Here is a 12,951-nt window from a genome sequence, read left to right as displayed (position 1 = left end):
TTAGCTGTCCATTCCTTTCTGAGCAGCTGTATTTTCCTCTGCTGGATAAATGCCTGCTCCACCTATCCCTTGAATATTCAAGGAAGATTAGCTAGTCTGCATCCTTGGAAGCTGCCTGTAAGGAGTACAGATGGTATTGTGGCAAAAGCATGGGAATGGAGTTCTGGGCTCGGTTCTCTGCTTTGCCACAGATTTCCTTGTGAACACGGGCAAGACACACTTCATGGCCCCATGTCTCAGATTGCCTATCTGTAAAATTGGACTCGTGTGTAAAGCAATTTAAGATATTTGGCTGGGAGGAGCCTTACAAGTGTTAAATAAATTAAGAATACAGTTGAGTGACCCAGCCCTACAAATGCAAAGACTGTCAGAGGTACTTATATGGCCCCCATCACCACAGTAGCTGAGCCTCACATTCTGATGCATTTATTCTCACAACACCCTGGGAACTGAAGCCATGTCTCCTGACTCTCAAGCTGGCACCCTAACCATAACTGGGCCATCCTTCCTCTCTTGCCTGTGGTGTTAGTCACTGACACAGCTTGGGAAACTTTATGAAGCACAAGGGCCTGCTTCTAAATGGGGCATCTCACTGTGGCAATGGGAAAGAGGAGAAGACTGTTGAGTCTGTACGGTCCATGGGACAAGGCATCAGACTGGGACTCAGTCACTAAGCCACCTGATGTAAGTCAGCATAGCTGTATTGAAGTAAAAGAAGTTACACTAGTTTATGCCAGCTGAGGATCTGGCCCCTTGGTTCAATTCCTAGTTCTGCACTAAATTACTGTGTCTTGATCAGGTAATGGAATTGCTGTGTGCCTCAGTTTTGCCATCTGTAAAATGTGGATAATGATGTTCAGGCTCTTCAGACTATTTCAAGCTCCTGAGCTGTCTCTGCAACTACAGTTGAATGCAATACACATGCCTGTTGTGGCCTCCCGGGGCCTGGATACTCAATGATTCAAATGGGCATTGAATCAGGCCTTGGCTGCTGATGCACAAACAAGTACATGAACAAATTCCAGGCCTCTTGGAAGCAAGAGCAAAAATTTGTGCTTGTTAATTGTAAATCATTTTTAAGCTGTTAGAGTCACTCATCTTGGCCTGGTTTAGTGTCATTAGAAAAATAATTCACAGCAACCTCTTAAATTCCCAACTTTTTTTCTTTTGTATTTTGACCCTTAATATCAAAGCTGCAAAGTTGCCCGATTGAAACCATTGGCGGGAACTGGGACAGGCACTCACTGACTCTTTGCCTCTTGCATATTTTAGCTCCTCAGCCCACAGCTGCTGCCGCTCCGTCTCTAGCTCCTTGGTAAGCTTGTTGATAGTTTGCTGAAGCTCATCTTTCTCATGGTTTATTCTCTCGATGTCTACAGCTGTGTAAAGCTGATTATCAACAGTGTGCTGCAGCCGGGCATTTTCCTGCTTCATCATTTCAACTTCCAATTCTGCAATCAACAACAACAAAAAGAGGAGCTACAGATCTCTGGACATTTACTAAGGGTCACAGTGACACCACCCCTGCTTTTCCAGTATAAACATCCCATTCATCAGTCAGGTGTACTCCTAGCAGTAATACAGATGTGTACTGCTTCCATGAATGGCACTCTCCATCTTTAAAGTGCTCTACAAACTTAAGCGTCACAGCACTTTTGTGAGGTAGGTTAAAGTGGGATCTCCTCAGGCTCTACATGCACATTTCAGAGGGCTATGTCCCTTCTCCCCCAGTGCTGCCGCTTTGTTCTAGGTCAGGGAGATCGACTCAGATCTACTGTTTTTTAAATGGAAGGATTTCAACTTAGGCAGGTTGTGATTTCACTATTTAGGGCTGAGGGATTTTCCTTTAATTTGAGGCAAGAAAGCTTTGGTGTGAGATCAGTCTCTGCTTCATTCTCTCACTGAGCTATGGGAAAAGGAGACCAACTGTAAGGAAGCTGGTCCAAGAGGGCAGAGTCTACCCCCGAACCTCGTCATCTCCCACACTCGACACCCGGACAACTTACATGTTTCTGCCCCAAAAGACAATTCTTCTCCCCCTAGAAATCAAGGCCGTGGCTTTTAAAGATGCATCCAGCACTTTCTTGTCCAGGAAGCACTTATCCCTGTATGTACTGCCCCACTCTTTTCCCAGAAAGTACAACAAGATTACTAGCCAAGTAAAATCCGCTTTAGTACAGATCCATCCATGGAGCAAGTGTATGTCTGTTTCAGAGCCTTCAATCTGCAGTACTAGCCAACAAAAGAAGTGATGATACATCATCATTAGCTATCTCTGATGCAGCTTCCTTCTCACCTGATGCCTCACACGCCTCAGTGAGGCTACCTATTTTCTGATCCAGGACAGCTGAATGAGATTCCAGATTAGTCATGTAAGCCTGATATTTTTCAACATCAGCTTGCAGTGAAGCTTTCAGCTTCCTCAGCGTTTCTAGACGATCCTTTGAGGAGAAAGAAGAGTGTTAATAACCTAACTGGTATATAGAAGAATCAATCCTGCTTTACAGTGGTTACCAGAAACAACAGCAGCTCAATGATCGATTTTCAGTTGCACCCTTTCTTGAATCAGCTGTTACCAAGGCAGATAGTTTTCCTCACAAGCCTAAATGGTGGTGAACCCTGCCACTCTCTCGATCCCTGTACAATTCCTACCCCGAAAGCCTCTTCTCTCCTTTATCTTATTTGGGTCAAATTTTCAGTCTCAGACTACAAGAGCTCATTATTCCCAGCCTGATAAATTAGAATTTAAAATTCTATCATTAGAACACCAGCTAAATTGAAACATTAAGAAATTACAAGCTACAGGAGGAAATAAGATCAGAGGTGAGGCTGTCATGCATCACAGCAGTCTAATAATGCTTGAGTCTCATGTACCAGATGCACTGCAGTAATAAGTCACAGCTCTGTAAGGACAGAGAAGCCTCAACTCATATTTTTCTTGCATTAATTTCATAGCTGGCTTTTTTTTTTTTATAAACTAAAGCAGGATTCTACTATGAGAGTCTGAGACACTGACTTAACTCTTCCACCTGCTGTGGCCAGGAGTTGAGAGTGTCCCAGGTGATACCTATAGCTCTGGAGATAGTTTCCTTTGTAGCACCTCAGCCCCTTCCTATCACTTCAGGAAGCAGAATTTCAGGTGCCCCTGATTCAGCTGTCCCCGCCACTTGCTCAGTATGTATATGTTACTGGTGAGATTACAGTACCTGGAACCCCAATAAGGGAAGACCCAGTTTTGATATAGTTGAAAGAAGTAGAAAGATGGTTTACTAACCGGCTCACTTTCCCTCTCTCTCTCTAGCCTTGCAATCTCTTCATTCAACCTTTTGTTCTCTGCTTCTAAGGTCTTCACTTTGGAATGGTCTACTTTAAACACTTCGTCTGCAAGAAACCACACGGGGTTTGAATAACCCTAGAGCCTCGATAGTCATACCAGACAACAGTGCCACAATGCTGTAGTGCAGCAGTTCTCAAGCTTCATTGCACCACCACCCCCTTCTGACAACAAAAGTTACTACATAACTGGAGCCCAAGCCCCGCAGCCTCAGGCAGGGGGAAGAGGAGGGGGCCAGATCCCTTCTACTCCAGACTCAAGCCTTCGGGCTTTGGCCCTGGGCCCCAGTGAATCTAACGCTGGCCTTGGCAACCCCATTAAAATGGGGTCGTGACCCACTTTAGGGTCCTGACCCACAGTTTGAGCACCACTGCCAGGCATTTTAGAAATGTTTACAGGCAGATGGTATGCAATAACAAGAGATGACATTGCCAACAAGAAAAGCCCTGTCTTGGGAACGAAATAGTCTGAAGAGGAAAATGGAAGTCAGTTTCCACTATTGGAAGTGATTTGCAAAGAGAAACCACACCAAAAAAAGATTCACTCTTAAGAAGGAGAGCCTTGCAATATCCTATGAGCAAGCAGATGAGCAGCTGCTAGTTCTAGGAGAGGATGTGGAATCCTGACCCAATATCAAACCAGCTGTTTTTAATCAACAGATGGTGAGCTTAGGACATATACGCCAAAAGTGACCAGTGATTTTGAGTGCCCAACTTGAGAGGCTATAAAGGAGCTTGGTTTACAGAAAGTGGTGAGCACCCACCCTCTGAAAGTCAGGCCCCTTTAAGGCACCTCCAGTTGGGCAACCACAAATTAAGGCACCAAGTCACTTTGCACTTCTGAAAATCATGGCCATAGTGAAGACACTTAGACCCGCACTTTTAAACATCAGCATTTTCCTAAATAAGATACCTAAATATGAACGTGGGTGCTTAACTCTAGGCACTCAATCCATAGGTAGGCACCATCATTTGAAAAATGAGGATATTGGCCTTACTATAACCCCTGTAAGGAAGGCAATAAGTGCGACAAGGCCCAGAATTCTACTAGCCTGCATGTGGTTTCTTGCAATAGCTAATTCAGATGGCCACACTCACTTAGTTTTGCCTGCAGTTCTGCATCCATCTCTTCAAAAGCATCTCCTCCATTCATGAAATGGTCATAACACTTCTCAGTGTACTCCATAAGCAGCTGAAAACAAACAATGTGTTTTTAGAGCTTTTAAAAACACATTAAGCAAGCTTGACATACAAAGCCACATGGCAAACCAACACCTTAAATATTATTAAAATGGACATACAAGGTCACAAGTTCGATTTTAAAGCTTGAATGTAATGACAAACCACCCTTTTAAATCTAAGAAGGTGCTTTAGGGCAAATCCCCAGTTAGAAGACTGGGTTATTTTTGTTGCTTTTAAAAAGCAGCTTCCACTTTGGGATCTTTTTGTTTCCTGGCCTGGGTGTCCACTTGCTCATTGCAGGCTGTAACTTGGGTTTCTCTAGGCCTGACGTCAGGCCCAGAGCTAACCAGAACTCCATGGGCAGCATGCCAGGTGCCAAGGAGGGAAACTGACACAGGTATGTGAAAATCCCCTTCTGGCCTCCACCAAAAAGAAAATCAGACTGAGACCGCACAGACCAAGAAGCTGATTTTTATTTGAGGTGGGAAAGGTACTCCCAAATCCATAACTTGCCATGTGATTTACGGGTGAGCAGAGAGGAGCAGTTAAACAACCAGCTGTCTTCTGGGCTGCAAGCTTTGACAATAGCTGCTCCTATTTTTGAAAAGCCAAGCAACTAGCCACTGGGGTACAGGGAAAAAACCTTTAACTTGCATGTGTGGTCCCAAAGTGGGACCCCTACCAGGAACTGGCCACTTCCCTTGCCACTTCAGCCCAGTGGCATAAGCAGTATGTTCCCTTCATCTACTCCCACTGCTTCTGTGGGAAGAGCAGTATGTGCTGACAGTGTTAGGAAAAAGAGGTGGCTTCAGGCAATGGTCCAAGCTATCAGCCACTTGGCAGGGAGGAACGGCGGGGGGGGGGGGGGGGAGGGAGAGGAGGGGGCGCGCAGAAATCAAAGGATGGCAGATCAATTCCTCTCTTTCAGCACTGTATTATAAAAGTACAAATGATGGTAAAGTACAAACATATCTGTCTAAAATGATTTGCCTTTTTAAGAGAGAACACTTCTCATCCATACATCAATGTATTTTACAGGGGTAGACCAGTGTCATGCTCATTTTACACAGGAGAAAACAAAGCTAAAATAAATTGCCCACAGTCACATAGTAAGTCAGTAGCATAGTCAAGAATTTAATCCACTCTGACCACCATCCCTCCTCCCCAACCTATGCATTATCCACCAGATGAAATTGCCTCCCAAAGCATGCTAGAAAACAAGGCTGTCCTTTTCTCCCTTCCCTTCTGTAATTAATCCCATGGCCACCTAAATCCCACTCCAGTTGTAAACTGTAGGTATCTAACTCGTTATAGAAAGCAGTGTGGTTTTTTTTAATTATTATTTTAACAACAGTTCTTACATTTACATTCTGTCCAACTCTTTTGGAAGAGCACTGAAAACAATACACACTTGAGTATGAATGGAAAAAAGGCTGATTAATTTGGATTTTAAAAACCCCATACAAAATGGGAGTACATTTACTGCATTCGCTACTTTTCCTGACAGTGTCATGAACATTGTCTGACGAACAATTAATATAGTATGATACCTTATTAACTACCATTTCATCTTCAGCCTCTCCTGACCAGCACTGAGCATCGACAAGAGCATCTGAGTTCCCTCTCATGACACCGTAGATCTAAAAAGGGACAGAGTGTAACTCTCACAAATTAGAAGTGTACGGTGTTCACTAGAGATTCTTATTCGATATCACCCCTCACTAGCCTCCATATCAGAGTCATATTTGTATTAAGAAAACAATGTAAGGAGGCAGAGCTAGCCCCATTGGGGTGGGTTGCACACTCTTGGAGCTCCCTGTTTCTTTGGTGTAGAAGCCTCCTTTTATCTCTAAACAATAAGCTAAACCCCTGGTACTACAGCAAAATGCTGAAAAAAGGAATCTCGATGATTCTAGGCCAAAGTCTACTCCTGGGAGAATTCTGCGCTACTGTGCGCATGCATAATTAATGAGCCTTGCATATTTTTAATTTTTTTGTGCAGAAAAGAGTTTCAGCTGAAATGTTGCTGCAGTTCTGCCTTTTTCCCCACCAAAGGGTGCTGTGGCACAAGAACAGCAGCAGCTCCCAGCCAGCAAGGGAAGAGAAAAAGCCTGCATTCTTTGTAGTGCCCGTCAGGCCAGGTCAGGAGACAGGGGCTATGGATAGGGTTACCATACGTCCTCTTTTTCCCGGACATGTCCGGCTTTTCAGCAATCAAACCCCCGTCCGGGGGGAATTGCTGAAAAGCCACACATGTCCGGGAAAATGGCCGGCACTTCCTCTCCCCCTGCGGCTCTGCTCTGCTCCTCCCCTCTCAGATTTACAGAGCCAAGCTGCCCGAGCAAGCGCTACTGGCTTCAGGCAGCACCCCCCCCCGCCTCCGGACCCCGAGCCCCCAGCCAGGCACTTCTCCTACCCGGCTCCAGCTGAGCTGCTCCCACGGTGCAAGGTCCCGAGGCAGGGGGGGTGCTGCCTGAAGCCGGTAACACTGGCTCCTGCAGCTCTGCTCTGTAAGTCTGAGGGGGCGGAGCCGAGCAGCTCGGCTTGAGCTGGGGAAGGGACGTGTCCAGCCAGCTCTGGGTCCTGAGGTAGGGGAGGGCTGCCAGAAGCCAGCAGCTCGGCTCTTACAGTCTGAGCTGGCAGGAGCAGCTCAGCTAGAGCCCAGGTAGGAGAAGTGCCTGAAGCCGGTAGCACTAGGGCAGCTTGGCTCTTAAAGAGAGCCGAAGAGTCAGGGAGCAGCAGCAGTCGCCAGAGCCTGCTCTAAGGTAAGCCAGGGATGCCAGCAAAGCTGGGAGTACCATGCGCCGCTGATTGCACAGGTGGGGGGCAGCGCTGGGGGAGCTGCTCCGGGGAGTCGCCAAAAAGCACTGACTGTGGTGGGGGAGGAGGGGAGGGCAGTGTGAAAAAGGCAGGAGTGTGCAGAGGGATCAGAGCTCTGGCTGCGATGGGCATCAGGCTGCCTTGCCTGCAAGTGGATCAGAGCTCCTGGGGCTGGGGTGTGCTGTATGGCACTCAGCTCCCCATTTGTGATGAGACACAGCAGTGTGGTGGATCACTGCGAAATACCTGCCCAATCAGAGCTGCGGGGGCAGGGCTTGCAGGGGCTGGCTCCGACAGCTCCCATTGGAGCTTTTCCCAGCCAATGGGAGCCTCTGAGCTTGGCTTGTGGCGGGCCCAGCACGTGGAGACCCTGGCTGCCCCTGATCCTAGGAGCAAACACAATGCCAAAACGAAAATACAAAGTTCACTACATATAAAGAATTACGTTTAGAATTAAAGAATTAAATAGCTCAAAATGTCCGGGATTTTACTGGGCAGGGAGGAGAACTGGGTGCTCCAAGGCATCTGGGGAGCTGGGAAACAGAACAGTGTGAGCTGCGTGTCCTGACCGCTCCCAAAAACTGAGCGCCGGGGCAGATCCTCCACTGAGCAGCTTCATTAAAGTCATGGGAGTCTATACTAGTGGAGTGCCTGACTTTAGAATTGGTGCAGCTGTTTCGTGTGGCTGGGAGGGAGGAGGGGGAATGTGGGGTGCTCAGGGGAGGGGGCGGAGACTTTGGGGAAGGGGTTGGAATGGGGACAGGGAAGGGGCGGAGTTGGGCGGGGCCGGGGGTGGGGAAAGGGGCGGGACCGGGGGAGGGGCGGAGTTGGGGCGGGGCCGGGGCCCCATGGAGTGTCCTCTTTTTTCAATGTTCAAATATGGTAACCCTAGCTATGGAGAGACAGACAGCATGGGGTGCTGGGGGGGGGGGGGGAGAGTGTCAAACAGGGGCTCATAAGGACTAGTCAGGGAGGGAGGTGTAGGGCCAAATGGTGATGGGGAGGGGGTGCTGAGCTACATAGGAGCAGGGAGAATGCTGGGTGGGGACACAGAGAGACTTGGGGACAGGGACACACAGGGACCGGGGAGTAGCTGGGTGGGGGCACAGAGCGACATGGGGACAGGGAGGAGGTTCAGGGCCACATAGGCACAGGGGGAGTGGGTACAGAGCAACATAAGGATGAGGGAGTAGGTGTCTGAGTGGGGGTGGAGGGACATGTGGACAGGGGGTGCAAGGACACATGGGGGTTCAGGAACATATGGGAACAGGGGCAGATGTGCCTGACTGAATAGGAGAGGCTAGGGGTCAGCCAGGGGCTTCAGGGGGATGCTCCCTAACAAACCCTGCCCTCCCCCCACCAAAGAAACCACCCTGTTCCACACGTTTCCCACCCTACAAGATCACACACAGGCTCCTTCCCAGCAATTACTTTCCTCTCCCTCAGCTCTTCCATTACCCCTGACTCCCCCAAACCTTTGCACTGCTTCTGAGGGATACATGAACTACAGTTCCGTTTTGTAGTTTAAATGAATTCTTACTCAGTTCTGTATTAATGTGCCTAGTAAGGAATCTATTTCTCAAAAAACATTTCCTGAATCTTTTTTGTTTTCCTTATTGTTACACACATACTTGCTGACAGGTATTTTGAAATAAATGATCAAAAATAATTGAAAGTGGTGTGATTATATTGTTATTTATTTTAAAACATTGTGCACAGATTTTTTAATTTTTTGTTGCAGAATTCCTCCAGGAGTAAAAAAATCTCCTTCGGCAAAATTATATGGGAAACATTGCTCTGTTAACCCAGTAATTTGGTCCAGGTAAGCCCCTGACTTCACAGAATAGTGTTACATCTGTTGATGGAGCACTGGATTCTGTGTTAGTAGCTGGTTGGCTGTGACACAGTGGTGGTAGGAACGATGGAAAGAATGGATGACATACCCAGGATTAATGGGAGTGATACAACGTTCTGCTCAGAGCAGCCTGTTAAATTGTCAAGGGGGGAAAGAGTTCTCTTCACTAAGTGTCAGTATATTTTGTCTGACTTTTACAGTGAAAAACAAGCCCCTGAACACCACCTAGATAACTGACACATATCAGAATTAATGTAACTGATGTGGTCAAAAAAAGATTCATACTGCAGGGATCACAACCCATTCTCTTCAATCTGTTAATGGCAATACATTTCAAAGAGACAGTTAAAGAATGGAATAGCAGATTCTGAGGAAACACTATGAAAATCATGGGAGGGTCTCAAAGGGAGGAAAGAGAAAACATATTTTAAGGATAAGCTTAAAGCACTGCAGCTTGACACAACGTCAACAGGGCAGGTGTACCTAAAAAACACCAGGAAGTCGTATGAGTAAGATAGCAATCACCACACTGCAAGATTTTGCACAAGAGATGGGTTACTGTCCATCCCCCATTCTCCCCCCCCCTTCCCCGCGACATGTGCCCAGCTGGGTACCACCACGTGTAAAGATTGCCAATAAAAAGGAATTTTCTAGAGGAAGGCAGAAAGAAGTTGATTATGGCTAAGGTAAGAGGCAGTTACTATAGAAAAAGCCACTTTTCCTCCAACAGATGCAGAGACATTACCTCAGCAGCCTTGTCTGCTTATATCTGCAGTCAAAAAGCCAGACAGCTTCTGAATCTAAGATATTGCTGTAGGGCCCTAAGGCTGCATGAAGACAATTCTGGATCTTGGAGGATTATAGATTAAAAACTTCAGTTCATTTCTATCAGAATCTAATGTAGACCTGTTTTCTCTTGTTTATTCTTTCCTCTTACACACACATACTCACCCACCATGGGTACTGTTATTTGTAATAGTTACTACTTTTCATTTCTCTAGCATCTTCCCTTTGAGGATTTCAAACCACTTCAAAGAAGATAATGAATGTATACTGACAACATACCTGTGCAGTAGGGAAATATTACTGTTCCAGTTTTACAAAAGGGCAAACTGGGGCATAGGATTAGGTGCCAGATTTTAAAGGCATTTAGGCACCTAAAGAGGCAGATAGGCACTTTTGAAAATCCCACTAGAATCATATACATGTTAGGTACGTAAAACCCATCAATTTCAATGGGATTTAGGTGCCCACCTTGCTTAGGTGCTCTTTGAAAATCCCACTATTAGGTGGCTTTCTCCATCTTCAGGCCCCTAAATACTTTTGAAACTCTGGCCATAACTAGCCCAAAGTCAATGGCAGAGCCTGGAACAGAACCCATATGTCCCTGCTCAGCTCAGATCCACTGGATCACAGCTGACCTCCCTTTCTCACCATACCTTGATGCAGTCTATTAACCACACTAGTGCAGCGGCAACCTGAGGCCAGACATGTGGCACACCCACGGTGTACATGGAGCTTTTGGGCAATGGGAAGGGATATCTACAAGGAAAGAAGAGTTAGAGCAGTTTCTAATTACCTGAGCACGATTATAATCAGCAGAGAATTAAAAGACATCTCCCTGCCAAATAGATTTGATTTACTGGACACACGCGGACTTCTGCCTGTTTTACTGATGAACGTTCGCTATTTTTAACACTACAGATCATGAACTGATCATATTCCTTTTATGTGCATCAACAAAATCTGTCAGCTAAGGTCAAATTGCAGTATCTTTGCCACTTGTAAAGAAGTTTAAAAAAAAAAAAAGCGCAACTCGGTTTTGGATACCAGGTGGAGTTTGTGGCACTGACAATTAGAAAAATACTCTTGAGTTGCAAATAGAGTACTGACACACTCTGGCACCCCAATATTCACCACTGTCATGTAATTAGGATATGTTTTGTACAAAGTACGCCTTTGAGATATCATTCTAAAAGTCTTGATCTGCTAGACAGTAATATCTCGTTGGATTGTATCTGCTATCGTCGTATGTGAAGTTATGAAATTTGGCTATGTATGTGTTACTGAAACATGTTGTGAGGTTGAAAACACCTACAAGCAGCCTTTCAGGTACAACAGTAAAAAGGCCAAACAACGTTAATGGCTTATTAAGAAAATGCACACAAGCACAATGATTACCCCAGGAACTGTGTACAATAGAAACCTCTGAGAGAGAGCACTACACAATGGGAAATGTTTGACCCAGGTCACAGCAAAAGAGCTTTCCAGCAAGTGAGAGGAAGATATACAAAGGCGGAAAATGACATCATGATGGTACCTCACTCTCCCTACAACACCATACCTGGAAACACCTGAGGGGCAAGGACTAAATTGTGGGAAGTGATGGTCCCAGGCTAGAAGGATTTTTAGCCTGTGTATGAAAACCTGGGAAAGCCAAGGCAGCTTGTGCCTTAAGAATCTGCCAGTCTGTTTATCGCTCAGGGTGAGAATTTGCTAATTCATATATTACTTATCTAGGCCTGATCTACACTGGGGGGAGAAATCGACCTAAGATATGCAACTTCAGCTACGAGAATAGCGTAGCTGAAGTCGACGTATCTTAGGTCTACTTACCTCATGGCGCGAGGTTGACTGCCGCCGCTGCCCCGTCGACTCCGCTTCCACCTCTCACCGCGGTGAAGTACAGGAGTTGACGGCAGAGCAATCGGGGATCAATTTATTGTGTCTACACTAGACGCAACATTGCGTCTACACTAGACGCAATAAATTGATCCCCAATAGCTCGATCACTACCCACCAATCCATAGGTGTGTTAAGCTCCATTTGCGGTTTTTGTTTATTTATTAAGGTAATCTGCTTTGATCTATTTGCTCTCTCTTATAATCTATCTTTTGTATTTAATAAACTTGGTCTGTGTTTTATCTAAAGCCAGTGTGTGGAAATTATTACTTGGGGCAGAAAGTTGTTGCATCTCTCTCTCCACATTGAGAGAGGGGCGAATTTTATGAGCTTACGCTGTACAGTTCCCTGTGCAGCACAAGATGGTATAATTTTGGGTTTACATTCTAGAGGAGGGTACGTGCCTTAGCAACTGAGAGGTGCCTTAGCTGAGCCTTCCTGTGCAGAGCTGATCTCAGCGTGTGTGTGTGACGCTGCAGCTGGGTGTGCCCCTATCTGTGTGTATGCTGGTGACAGAGCAAGCTTGGAGCGGTTGGCAATTTATAGCACCACAGTGTGAAAGGGAGCCCAGGCTGGCCGGTTAGGCAGGCTCAGGGGTACCCCAGTTCCAAGTAGCACTCGTGTGGGGGGAAGGGAAGAGGGGGAAACCCATCACAAGTACAACTTATCTGGAATCACTGAGAAATGACAAAACCCATTGTGTCATTTAACATGGATTTCACCAATTCCGGAAGAAATCCACAGTGGGATTAGTCAGGCATAAGTACATTGAAAAAAGAAACTCAAGTAGTTCATATGCAAGGCACTGATTGTGTGAAAAAGCAAATCTACTGCTCAAAATATTTCCCTGCAATATCAGAAACTGAAACATCACAGCATTACTCTAGTGCATGGGAACCAGAAAGTAAAATAGAGCCATCTAGTTTCACTGTCTATGATAAAGGAAGCACAAAAGGTAGAATAGAAGTCCTGAAAGTAAGTTATTTCAGCTTTCATAGTTTTGGCATTACTAGTAATAAAGATATGCTTTAGTCCAACAAATTATTGAGCTCAATACAGGAGTAGCTGGGTGAAATTCT

General features: G+C 45.9%; 1 protein-coding gene across 1 annotated transcript in view; it reads right to left on the bottom strand.

Annotated features, from left to right (window-relative positions):
- Positions 1–12,951, bottom strand: part of LOC101933426 (kinetochore protein NDC80 homolog) — a 37,464-nt gene that overhangs the window by 11,826 nt on the left and 12,687 nt on the right. The window contains exons 6-11 of the mRNA XM_008176641.4: positions 10,630–10,732; positions 6,066–6,155; positions 4,432–4,525; positions 3,275–3,381; positions 2,297–2,441; positions 1,246–1,451 (exon numbers count right to left, since the gene is read on the bottom strand). Of these exons, the coding sequence (XP_008174863.2) occupies positions 1,246–1,451; positions 2,297–2,441; positions 3,275–3,381; positions 4,432–4,525; positions 6,066–6,155; positions 10,630–10,732 (745 nt within the window). The remainder of the gene's footprint in view (positions 1–1,245; positions 1,452–2,296; positions 2,442–3,274; positions 3,382–4,431; positions 4,526–6,065; positions 6,156–10,629; positions 10,733–12,951) is intronic.

Source organism: Chrysemys picta, chromosome 1 (assembly GCF_011386835.1).
Source record: "Chrysemys picta bellii isolate R12L10 chromosome 1, ASM1138683v2, whole genome shotgun sequence".
Classification (NCBI taxonomy): domain Eukaryota; kingdom Metazoa; phylum Chordata; order Testudines; family Emydidae; genus Chrysemys; species Chrysemys picta.
This window is presented reverse-complemented; position numbering and strand designations above follow the sequence as displayed.